The sequence below is a fragment of the Balaenoptera ricei genome, chromosome 11 (genome assembly GCF_028023285.1).
Source record: "Balaenoptera ricei isolate mBalRic1 chromosome 11, mBalRic1.hap2, whole genome shotgun sequence".
In the NCBI taxonomy this organism is placed as follows: domain Eukaryota; kingdom Metazoa; phylum Chordata; class Mammalia; order Artiodactyla; family Balaenopteridae; genus Balaenoptera; species Balaenoptera ricei.
The window spans coordinates 5,767,462-5,779,843 of record NC_082649.1 but is presented as its reverse complement, the minus strand read 5'-3'; the positions used below and the strand labels follow the sequence as shown (position 1 = coordinate 5,779,843).

The following is a 12,382-nucleotide window of genomic DNA, read 5'->3' as shown; positions in this document are numbered from 1 at the left end:
AAAAAAGGATTCGATGTGTAAATTAGTTTGAGAAATGCTACATCATCACACTCCACTCCGTTCCTGAAAAATTATAAAATCTATTAACCTATTAAAGGTTCTGAGAAGTACTACAGTACCAGCTTAACTGTGTTTAACTCGCGTTCCCCAGACTAATCTCACCACGAACGACTTTCTCACATAGGTCCTGCCAACACGCCCTGGAAAACAGTGTTCTAGAGATAACGGCTGATGTCAACCACATGTGGCCAACGAAATCCAGTAATCCTCCAAACTCATGAAGACTTAGTGAAACTCTACCACCGGGGACTGAGTAGTCCTGTATTCTTTCCCACAAACCGGGCCGCTCGCTGTTCAACCCTTCTCCTTACCTTCAGTCCACAGCGGTGAGCATCCATTTTATCCAGATCCAGGCAAACTGTCTCCTCTTCAATAAGCCTGGCTTCGTAAACCTTCAGCATGTCTTCTGTCTGGAGAATGGCCTGCAGGAGTGCTCTCACCATACACAAGCTGTCAGGAGCCAAAGAGGAAAATAAAATTGCCGGCGACATAATTAGACTTGGAAACTCTCTTGGGCTCTTGCCACTCTTCATAAAAGGGAACAATATTAAAGCAGATAAAAATTTACTCTGCTTATTTTATAAGTTGCGGAGCAATACATTTTTTCCCTCTTTCATGACTCAGAACACCATCTTGCATCAATGGAAGAAGTCTAAGTTCTGGCCTTTAGAGGATGCCTTGGCTGGAAGAGACAGTTCAGAACAATGGGATTGGCACCCGAGGCTGGAGGACCCTCTCTCAAAAGCACAGAAGAATGTGAGTGAGGCTCCAATGAAAAGAGAAACCATAAGGCAACAGCTCCAGCAACCAGCACATAAAGCAAATGAAGTCTCAGAAAACGAAGCTTGAGAAAAGCCAAATATCCGAGGTCAGTGTCAGTCGCGTTTACCTATTTAAGTAGCCGTCTGTAACGCCATTGATATTTTCCAGTTTCTGAAACAATCCAAATACCTCATTCTGCAAATAGCAATATTTTTCCGAACCTCTGAAGTTAGCTAGCATGTCCTTCAGCTGGTTGAGAACTTGAGCAATTGCTTGAGAATCATTCTGTAAGCCCTGTCCAAAAAGAAGGGAAGCGCTTTTGATTTAGCTGTATGCTTCTCACCGTCATTCATGTCCTCAAAAGGCCCACAAAATGTGAACAACTCAGGTGAGAGTTGACCTTTCATGTCCTTCATCAGAGAGGCCTTACCAGCACTGGGTAAATGTGACCCTCTTCCTTAGAATATATACCTCGGAGATCCCAGTGCAGTGCCCAGGCCTGGCTGAGCAGAAGAGATCGCTGAGCTTGACACTGAAACACCTGGGCTGCAGTCCCAGCTCGGCCGATGGCTTGCAGCTCTTACCCCACCCCTTACTGTCTACAAGTAAGATCATTCTACCTGTCTAGCCCACATCATAGACTGTTTCAGGCAGAAGCCAAATTAATGTCTGTGAAAACTTTCAAAATCTACAAAGCACTACGTTGCAGAAAAGGAAAAACACTGCAGCCAGACTGAGCGGCCCACAAACTAACAGCAAAGGTGGTTTAATCCCCAGCCTGGTATCTTTCCACAGATTCGGCAGCATGGGAAAGAAAAAAGGAAATTGTGCCAGAAGCCTCTTTTCTTGAAAATGAAGGTTTCTTGCCTATAAATATTTAAACCAGGAGGTCTTTACCAGTTCACAGTTAAATATAAATATACCTAGAATCAAGCAAAACATTAACGGATACCTACCTTTAGCTCGTTTATTTTCACTGTGATGTGGTGCGAACACCCTTGATCTGCCAGAAGGACGTTTTTAAGGGTCATTCTGCTCTCACAGAGCTCCATCTGCCTGCGAATCTTCTGGAGCTCTATCAGCAACCACGTTTCCCGCTTGTCATTTTCTCTGTTGGTTTCAATTACTTTATTATGGTTGACAGCTTGGCAGGAACCAAGATGAGTGATTTCAGTTGTGGTTACTGTAAAAATGTTAGGACCACAAAAATCAGAGACTTCTTGGCTAGAAGGGCGCAAGGCCTCAAAAAACCATCCATGCTGCATGAAACTGTCGCTACTTCCTTTGATTTGGTTCTGAAAACCTAGCATCTCAATGACTTTTGATATACGATCTTTCAAAGAAGTGATTCTGCAACTAGTTTTTGGCCAACTACGTACTTTCTTTTGAAAACGGCATGTACGGTGGCTGCAAAGGACTGGCTCTAAACCCACCTGTCTGGTGCTGGGGGTGGCCGGGGAGCTGGATGACCAGGGCCTGGTAATGCTTCTGGGCGTCCGTGAACTGGGTCCGTATTTTCCTCTTGTCATCGTCTCCAAACACCTCTGAGCCTTGGCTGTCTCTGATGAACTCTTGGTAATGTAACTCAAGGTCAGATATTGTCTTCATGTAATCTTCCTGCCGCATCGTTTTCAGCTGGAAATAAACCAGGCGGGGCGTGTTTCTTGGCCCCAGGGCGTGGCCAAGAAAGCTTCCCGGGAAATGCACTACTCTGGTGGCGCTTGAGGCAAAGCCCCTCAAAGACCCATTAAGACAGAAAAGGTCTTTGATGATTTAGAGCTTGCGCCTAAGAACCACAGCAGTGGGTTGTCAATTTTCTTCTGCCTATGGAATTTTCTTCTTCAAAGGAAATAGGACTCAGAAGCCCCAAATGTCAAGCAGATCACAGCAAAGCTGCTCTGACTGAAAAGAGTTAAAGGGGTAAAGGGAAGCCCCAAACTTACCCATTCCCTGCCCCTCTCCGCCCTGCTGTCCCTGTCATCCCAAAGGACTCCCTCACCTGGATTCTTGGGCCACTACCTGGAAACCACTGATCTAGGGTAACTAATGCTTCCAAGAATTCAATCCCACCTTTTACTTCTGTGCTAGCCAATCAATAACTATGCCCTCACTTTCCATTACATCTAAGGAGAGTGGGACCCTGAGTATCACAGGACCTCATGCCTTTCCCACAGGGACTTCTGGCTTGTCCGGTAACTTTAATTAGTACTTCTGTTTGTCTCTTAACCGGCCGGGTGCGAATCCCTCCCATCCTGTGTTGGACGGACTAGAACCTCTAAGGAAGGCTGAGCCGACTCTCTTGTTGACGCACAAAAGCATCAGCTGCACAGCTAGGTTTGCCTGGTAGAAACTGCACTTCAGGGAGCAGCTGGGGGGCCCCTCCAGGCAGCGTGTGGTCCTGAGGACGTACCTTGGCGATGGTCATGACCTTGATCTTCTCGATGTCGATCATGCAGTAGTGCCAGGACACCAGGCTCTTCATGTTGATGTAGAGCTGGTTCCACAGGGCCAGGATGGCTTCATAGTACTGCTCGATCCTAGGAGGCGCAGAGGGAAAGCACGCTAGCCCGGCTCTCCAAGTTCATCCCAAACGGGAAACCCGGCCACACTCCCCCGATGGCACAGAAAACTCAAAGAACCAACAGAGCAATGGGTGAAAGGGGCATTTGCAAAACATTCACCATTTCAATGGATTTAGACTAATACCCAAAAGTACATTCTCAATGACCGACATGGGTTTCGATACACTGGAATCGTTTTGGTCAAAACAGGCTGTACAATTTGTGGTTGTTGGGTTGTTTGTCAACCACTTTTTAATTGACGGAGGTCTGGCGCCGTGCAGGCAACAGTGAGAAATGGGTCTCGGGTCACAGAACGCCTGCTGGAGCTTGGAAACGGGCTCATTGGGCTACTCTCACCCCACCCTGAGCGGGCTGAAGACTTCCATCATAAAAGGTTTGGAAGAATCTCCCCTGGACGGTCTGTCAAATGAATGCGCCACCTACTGATGGCCAAATATTGATGCTGAGTGCATTTTCTATTTGCGGCTACAGGCCAAACTACTGACTGTCTAAAAGGCAGAAGAATTTCGAAACAATGTCTTTAAAGTGCATGGCCAGAACGAGCTCCTCTATTGTCAGACATTCTTTTTCATCTTCCCATGATAACCACAGTATCTGCAACATAAAACCTCCAGACAATGCCAAGGGACCTTCTTCACCGGGTCCCCCTCTGGGGAGAGGTGACAGCAGTAAGGAGCGGTGTGTCTAAGTGTCTTGGATCAGCGTCTGCCCTATCTCTCCCCACCCGCGTTCATGTCACAGCCAGAAGGAAGTTCAAGACGTACTTGCTTGAGATGTCCACGGCCAGAGGGTTGGGCGGAGGAATGATGAGGCCCACGGAGGGCACGAGCATGTCCACGCCCCCTGGGCCAGTCACGTGCCACTTGCTCCGTTCATTATTGTCCTTCAGGATACACTCGTCCCCTTTGTGGACGATTTTCTGCAAGGCAAGCAGCACCGTGTTTTGGCTTTATCCACGAGCCCACATTTTTATCTTTTTGCTCAAGAACAGAAGCAGCAGAAGCGACCATGTGCTGTTTCAGCTTTGCTCTTAGTATTTTTTGCCTCAATTGAAGCTGATCTTGACACAACCCAACACGACTGATGCTTTAAATAAGACAGGTGAGCCTACAAGGTGTGTCTGAAGGGAATGAGGTAGAGTGACTTTCCAGGGGACAGCCAGGGGAGTCCCCCGGTGAAGTGAGCAATCCTTTTGTAAAGCAGAAACTCACTCCCTGGCTTTTCTATTTTTGTTGAGTATGTGTTTTATATTGTAGATTTCAATGTGTGGCAGTCACTTGTCTCATTCATTTGCTCTTAAAATTGTTAAATAAAAACAAAAAAATTTTGGTATCAGGTCCCCCAAAAAATAACTTCCTAAATTAACTCCAGCATCTAAATAGCTTCTTAAAATGGGTATTTAAAATATGCCAACTATCTTAACTACTAAAATGTAACAAGTTCGACATGGAGGTATTTCAATCTCCTTTTAGATTTCTTACTTCTCTCCACCCAAGTTCTAAAACCATTTCTGCGTGGTAGAATAAACTCCATTGTTTTAGAACGTCCATCTCACCAACTCATCACATTTTTTATTCCTTAAGTCCTCCATAATTTTTATAAGAAAATAGAGCTGTGGGAATTACATAAATAATGACTAAAAACAAGTCATCTTTCTATATAAATGTTTGTATTTACCACTGAGCCTACAGAACTGATGTGCTCGTTTAATGCATAAAATCCACAATGACATTCCCGTTACATGCAGCATAATGGCCACGTTTCTCTTTTTTTTTTTTAATTTCAGAAATTTAAAGAGGGATCACAGACGCTAATTGCATATTGGAAGAAAAGAAGGCTTAAGCCTTAAAATAGAATTAGAATAGTTTAAAAATAACTATTGTCCTACTTATTTGCAACTATCATACAACTCAGAACAAAAATCACTGCATTTTTTCAACAGCTTGCCACTTTGTGTACAAAAGAAAGACATTTACTAGGGTACTCACTGAAACCTAAATTAAATTCTGCCCTGGACAAAAATCCATCCGTAAAGAAAGGGACAACTTTGGCAGCATTCGGACTAGCCGAGTACACACCTGGTCCTGTTTGTAGTCACAGAGAGCCCTGACAATAATGGGTTTATTGCTTCTGTAGTCCGGGTTCCGAGGTTTCAGCTGCACAATCCTCTTGGACTTGTTTACCAAGTTCTGCACCTGGCGCCTGTTTTCAAGGATTTTCTCCCATTCTTTCTGCAATTGCAAATAAAATCATACTCGAACATAGATACTCTCTGAAAGTGAGATAAAGACCTTCAAATGGCATTACTATAGCTATCATGACATTACAAATTAGATACCGCTGTAGCTGCATCAGCTGTAAAAAGCCACCAATTCATCTGTCGGCAGGGACCACAGGTACCTTTCATAAGAAGCCACTACAGAGGCAACACAGCCATGAATTAGGTGGGCGGGAAAGAATATCGCTTTGCAAAAAGGCTATGCTGACAATATGTGAAGTACGTTTTTCCGAAGGGATTTTCACGTTACGTCATCGGTGTTCTCTCCGGTTTTGTTCTGAGCGCCCGTAACTACTGAAGCAGAAGTAACGTGCCACAGCAGCTGATCGCGCAAAGAAATGTATTTTGAGAAAAGCCACTGAAAATGAAGACAATGCTTGCTTGAGCTTTGGGTACTCGTTGCTCTATAGAGCAGTACAAATCCAGATAATCTGAATTGAGTCGGTGGGCGCATTTGTTTTATTCCCGGGTGAGGGCCTGGGGTCTGAGACAGTACCTCCAACACCTTGATCTGCTCCAGCAGATGCTGCAGGGGCATGTTCTTGTCACACAGGTACTTCTTCCTGGCGCAGTCTTGGAGGCTCTTCAGGTAGGCTTCCGTCGACTGGGCCTCTTCAAAAAACTGTTAAGGATGCGGGTGACCCCGTGTCAATTAAAAGCAACTCAATACGCGGCATCACCTAGTATTTCAACTTCAAGGATTATCTTCCCTACGAGTCTATCTGATAGGTGGTTAAAGGAAAGAATTACAGCAGAAAGTATATTAACTTATGTGACAGCAAGAGGCTACTTGAATGATTGGTAACCAATCTGTGCTCCTCTAAACTAAAAACCAATAAATAGTATCCACGCCCTAGCGTGAAGACTGTTTTCAGCGCTTTTTCAGACACATTCGGAAGAGAAGCTGTGAAGACCCAAAAGACAATTAAATGATTACTAGGTATAAAAACCTGAAAGTAGGCGGCATTTTCTTTGAGATGAACATCAATGCATTTGGTGATCTGAAGAATCCAGCTCCACTGTGTCTGGAGAGTATCCATATATGCCTGAAACAAGAAAACAACAGCTGTCTCTGCACCATTCAGCCATAGAGAGGCATCCATTATTTCATAGATAGGTGAGCCTGAATGAAAACCATGAAGCATTTTTTATCTAATTCCAAATCAAGCAAACTTTTTTCTAAAAATTGAAACCAGAATTTCCCAACAGGGAACTCTTGGTATGGTAGAAATTAAATTTTAAAACCAATTTTGGGAATTCCCTGGTGGTCCAGTGGTTAGGACTCAGCGCTTTCACTGCCGTGGCCCCGGGTTCAATGGTTGGGGAACTAAAATCCTGCAAGCTGGGTGGCCAAAAAAACAGAAAAAACCCAAAAAAACAACTTTAACAAATGGATATAATTAGGAGTATTAGTCAAAATATTCATCCAAATGGCATGGCTACTGACCAATCAAAACAGAACAATCAGAACAGGGATAGCACTGGGGCCCCAAGCCCTGTTCCTGTACAGCTGCTAGATCATGCGGAGGTCCAAGGTGAAACACAGCAGGACACTATGGTCCTTGCCCCCCATGTCCTCAACCTGCCTTTTGTCTGTGGAAAAACTTTAGCCAAAGAATAAGTTTAATCAGAGAAGTGAGAAAATGCAGAAACAAAGGAACAGTCCAGCAAGACTAAATAACAATAGTTTATTCATTAAGCTTAGTCAAGGACCTTTAGTTCCTCCTCAAGGGCTATAGATAATATTCTGAACAATATCCTGTGAGCTGTCTAATAGACACTGAAACCCACACCAGGTGGAAGAAGTGAACTACATGATGACCAGACTGTAGCCATGACATAAGCTGCCACAGTTCTAAGAACTGGCCTCAAAGAAATGGGAACAAACCGACCCTGGAACTAAAGACTAACTGCATTTAAAACAATCAAGATGACACTGATCAGACCGTGGCATGACTAATTTCAAGACGACTGTCAGAGCTGACTGTGCTGTTTCTACAGGCAGCCCCCTACCCCCATCGATAAAAGCTCTTGCCCCGGGATTGTTAAGTGGGGGGGAGGTGGCCTTTGGACAGGTTGCCGGCATCCAAAATAAAGCGAACTTTCCTTTCCACCAACCTTGCCTCTTTGTTAGCTTTTGAGCAGCAAACAGCTGGACCTCCCCCCCCTACTTTCGGTTACAAAGGTACCTGCCATGAAGAGGGCCTGTGGGGGATGAAGGCAGTGATGCTTACCAACTGATACGGAAATATCTGGATTTTTTTAAACAATCAAAATGGTCATACCAGTGCTACCAGCTAATGTCAGCCTTGAGCACAGCCCACAGATGGCAGTCTAGGGCAGAGGTCAGCAAACTACAGCCCAAGGGCCACATCCGGGCCACCATCTGCATTTATAAATAAAGCTGGCACACGGCCACAACCGTTCATCTACACGTTGCTATGGTTGCTTTCACACGACAACGGCAGAGTTAATATCAACAGAGACCAAATGGCCTGCCAGTCTAAGATATTTATTATTTGGTCCTTTCCAGAAAAAGCTTGCCAACCCCTGGTCTAGGGTATTGATAAAATAAACTTGTCATGGCTTTATGGTGGATAAGAACCACTCATCTGCATAGTCTTATTTTCGGAAAAGTGTCCCCTTTTTTCCCCCGGTAAGAATATAAATCTCACGAAGCCCACCTCAATTTTGTCTGAAGCTGGATGCTGACTGAGGACAAGTTGGTCACTTTCTTGTTTAAGCTTATTGAGCTCTTTTTCCTTCACTTCCAGCTGACTCATGCGTACCTGCGAATAAAAGAAAATCAAGTCCTGTAGAACAAGTCACCGGCAGCCTTCCATCCCTCCCACCATTGTTAAAGGAAGTCAAACACAAAACTGCATTTTGGAAATGAACAATGTCAAAGAATTGCATTATGTGTTCCTCAAGAATCTTAGCATTTTTAAGACCAGAAAGGATGTCTGAGATCATCTAGTAAGCAGCTGAGGCCGGACTGGTGACACGGCTTGTCTGAATTCACCCAGGTGAAGGGACAGAGCTACAACACACCGTGAGATTTTCTAATTCTCGGTTCTAAGCCACCACACTCTGCGGTACACACACTCGAGGATGTCTGACCGAACCAATCTCACCCTGTCTGCTGTCTTCTGAGATGCTAACCCTGCACTGCCTCTCTTAAGTCACGGAAAAGCCTTCAGAAAGGAATGGTTTTTCATGACCACTCCACTGAGGCTGAATCCCAGATGGCTGAGTAAATGATCACAAATGGGGCTTCCCTGGTGGCGCAGTGGTTGAGAATCTGCCTGCCAATGCAGGGGACACGGGTTCGAGCCCTGGTCTGGGAAGATCCCACATGCCGCGGAGCAACTAGGCCCGTGAGCCACAACTACTGAGCCTGCCGCGTCTGGAGCCCGTGCTCCGCAACAAGAGAGGCCGCGATAGTGAGAGGCCCGTGCACCGCGATGAAGAGTGGCCCCCGCTCGCCGCAACTAGAGAAAGCCCTCGCACAGAAACGAAGACCCAACACAGCCAAAAATAAATAAATAAATAAATAAAATAAAGAAAAAAAAAAAAAAGATCACAAATGCGTTCATGAGCGCCGCACGGCGCCCGGGGGCTTACAGAGAAGGCCTCCTGCTTCTGGGCAATGTTGGTGTTCCTATCGCTCCAGTCGTACAGCAGCTCCTCCTCCTCGCAGTCATTGATCCACATGATCTCTTGGGACGTGGCCTGAATGATGTTCTGCAGCTGTCGCAGGTGGTCCATCCTCTCAAAGGATGTTTTCTGCACAGGAAGGTCAGGGCAGCGTTAGGACAACAATATGCACATGAATGGCACTCCCTGCAGATTTCACAGATAAACCCTCGGGGATCCCTTTTACCAACAAAAATCCCACGCATCAGTCAAATGTTAATCTTTTGCATTCACTGATCAGCTGGTGGGTGAAAAGGACCCACCCAAACTTATGATGAATAAGGGGTCAATTTTAGATTCAAAGTAACAGCCTAATCCAGAAGGGTCTTGATTCAGACACTGGTGTTTGGCTTCAATAATTAGTTTTAGACTACAGAGAGAAAATAGATTATTAAAAAAGATAAATCAAGCTTTTTCTGCCCTCTCCCACATCCCTAAAATTCAAGGTGCCATCACCTTGGAAAATAGTTGTGTCACCACTAGCCATGTTATTTAAATAGTATCACTGCCAACAAGGAAATACTGAAAAAGTGAGGACAGGGTGACACAAATAGGCAGAAGAATGGAAATATCTCTTCTTATGAGTCAAGTAATTGATTCAGTTTGTCATAAAATGGTGATGATGGTCTGATGAACCTCTCTCTAAGGAAAACAAGTCTTATTTTTGCTTATACTTCCTAAAAAGGCTACAATTCACAAGTGGAAAAGCTTTATGGCTTTAACTGCAAGTATTTAACAAATGCTAATTATGTGACACTTAAACTTGCAAAAACTAAGTACTGCCTTCAGAAAAAATTCTTTTCAAATGTCCTTCTAAAGGGGACACAGCAGTAGAAATAAAATTAGCATCTATAAGCCCCTTGGTATACTTCCAGGCACTTCCTGGGTCCTTAGGGATAAGGCCAAGCAGGTGCTTTATCCCCAGGTCCACATTTATACAACCGAATTGCACTGAACACAGAGCCTTCAGAAATAAGTCGTCTTACCAGCAGGTTTTCATACTCCTCCTCCAACTGGTAGATTGCAGATTTCTCACGCTAGAAGAAGACCAACAGTGAGTAATTATTTAATTCCCCTTGAAGGTTTATATAGAAAAAACAGCCCTTCTAAATCTCCTTCTGTCAAATACGTACTAACTTCAGATTCCCCGGTGGAAAGAAGAATTTGCTCTATGAAATCTTTCACCCACAGGGACCTTTCTCAGTTGATCTGGAGGCAAACCTCACTGGCCTGGTGGTGGCATCTCTAAAAGGAAAGGGCTCATCACTATCACTTAAAGAATCACTGTTAAACAAACTTTTAAAAGTTTGAAAATATCATTTAGGACTCCTCAGATCTTAGAGAAAAGAGGGAGAGATCTGATCAGATACTCAGGTAGACAAAAGTAGGCAAAAAAAAAAAAGGTGGAAAAAGCGAGGATGAGCATCTCCGGGCCAAGTACAAAAGTCAGTGATTTAAATGGCACAAATGAACTTATCAACGAAACTGAAACAGACTCACAGACATAGAGAACAGATTTGTGGTTGCCAAGAGGGAGAGGGGTGGGGGAGGGCTGGAGGGGGAGTTTGGGATTAGCAGATGCAAACTAGTATATACAGCATGGATAAACAACAAGGTCCTACTATAGAGCACAGGGAACTATATTCAACATCTTGTGATAAACCGTAATGGAAAAGAATATGAAAAAGAATGCATATATATGTGTAACTGAGTCACTTTGCTGTACAGCAGAAATTAACCCAACATTGTAAATCAACTATACTTCAATTTTTAAAAAGTCAGTGATTTAAAGTGTAGAGATCGGGTGGAAACCAGCTACTTAAAATCAGATGAATATTTTAGGCTGTAATCTTGGACCCAGCTTCAAGTCAGTCCTTTCAGCAAAGGAAAAATGTCAGGATGAGACACGATTTCCTTATTAGAAATACAGTTTAATTACCACATAGGAAAGGCTTCACCAAGGACTTCACCAAGGATTCACCAAAATAAAACTATAGGATTGTCGCATTTTCTCTATTTGAAGAGATGGTCTGCTTTCTGCAGAAAAGAACTACCACCCCTGAAAACATGCATTTACCAGTGGCATAAACGAGTGTGTGTGTGTGCCCTTAGTCCTGGAGGGTTAACACAATCCCTAGTAGGTCTTTCTGATTCCACATCCCCATTTACGAAATGGGATTTTAAAAAATTTCCAGGGAAGGATAAATTAGTAGTTTGGGATTAACAGATACACACTACTAGATATAAAACAGATAACCAACAAGGACCTACTGTATAGCACAGGGAACTATGCTGAATATTTTGTAACCTATAAGGGAGAAGAATCTGAAAAAGAACAGATATATATGTATGTATAACTGAATCATTTTGCTGTACACCTGAAACTAAGACGACACTGTAAATCAACTATACTTCAATTAAAAAAAAAAAAAAAATGCCAAGATTAAAAAACAATTTTCCAGTCTGTTGGGGAAGAAATCACAGACTCATGTTTCAGCCCAAACTGCCTGGGATCAACTAACTACAGCATCCTTGAGTACACTCGTGGAAGACTCTCCAGTGAAATGTTCCAAAGTACCAGGTCGGCTTTAATCTTGTCCAGCTGCCAGCGGTAGTCGCCGATGGCATTGTGAATGCTCCTGTGACTGCCGATGTGCTGCTCCACCGAGGCCAGGTCCACGCCCCAGGTTATCATGTCCATCTCCGCCTGCCGAGGGAGAGAGAGTGGGCCCTTCATTTCTGACCCCCCTCACCTACAGCGTCATCAGGGGTCAGGTACCAAGGGACATACACAGCTTCCACTCAGACACAACTGAAGCTGTAAACAGTCAATATTTTTGAAACGAAAAAAAATTTGTAAAGGCTTGGAATTCCCAAAAAGGCTAGTGAGGGTTGCTCAACACAGTAAGTTGGGGGTCCCCTGAACGTATCTGTCCCTAGCTCAAGATGGGCCAAGGAGAGGTGATTCCAAAATGAGATCCTTAAAACCTAGATCATGCCCTCT

The 12,382-nt window shown here is 44.1% G+C and overlaps 1 protein-coding gene across 3 annotated transcripts in view; it reads right to left on the bottom strand.

Annotated features, from left to right (window-relative positions):
- DSP (desmoplakin) overlaps positions 1–12,382 on the bottom strand; it is a 42,378-nt gene that overhangs the window by 12,420 nt on the left and 17,576 nt on the right. For all 3 annotated transcript variants that reach the window (XM_059937869.1, XM_059937870.1, XM_059937871.1), the window contains exons 5-17: positions 11,957–12,085; positions 10,365–10,415; positions 9,307–9,468; positions 8,367–8,471; positions 6,633–6,728; positions 6,179–6,304; positions 5,483–5,635; positions 4,169–4,323; positions 3,233–3,359; positions 2,256–2,457; positions 1,779–2,005; positions 950–1,116; positions 372–510 (exon numbers count right to left, since the gene is read on the bottom strand). In XM_059937869.1, the coding sequence (XP_059793852.1) occupies positions 372–510; positions 950–1,116; positions 1,779–2,005; positions 2,256–2,457; positions 3,233–3,359; positions 4,169–4,323; positions 5,483–5,635; positions 6,179–6,304; positions 6,633–6,728; positions 8,367–8,471; positions 9,307–9,468; positions 10,365–10,415; positions 11,957–12,085 (1,839 nt within the window). The remainder of the gene's footprint in view (positions 1–371; positions 511–949; positions 1,117–1,778; positions 2,006–2,255; positions 2,458–3,232; positions 3,360–4,168; positions 4,324–5,482; positions 5,636–6,178; positions 6,305–6,632; positions 6,729–8,366; positions 8,472–9,306; positions 9,469–10,364; positions 10,416–11,956; positions 12,086–12,382) is intronic.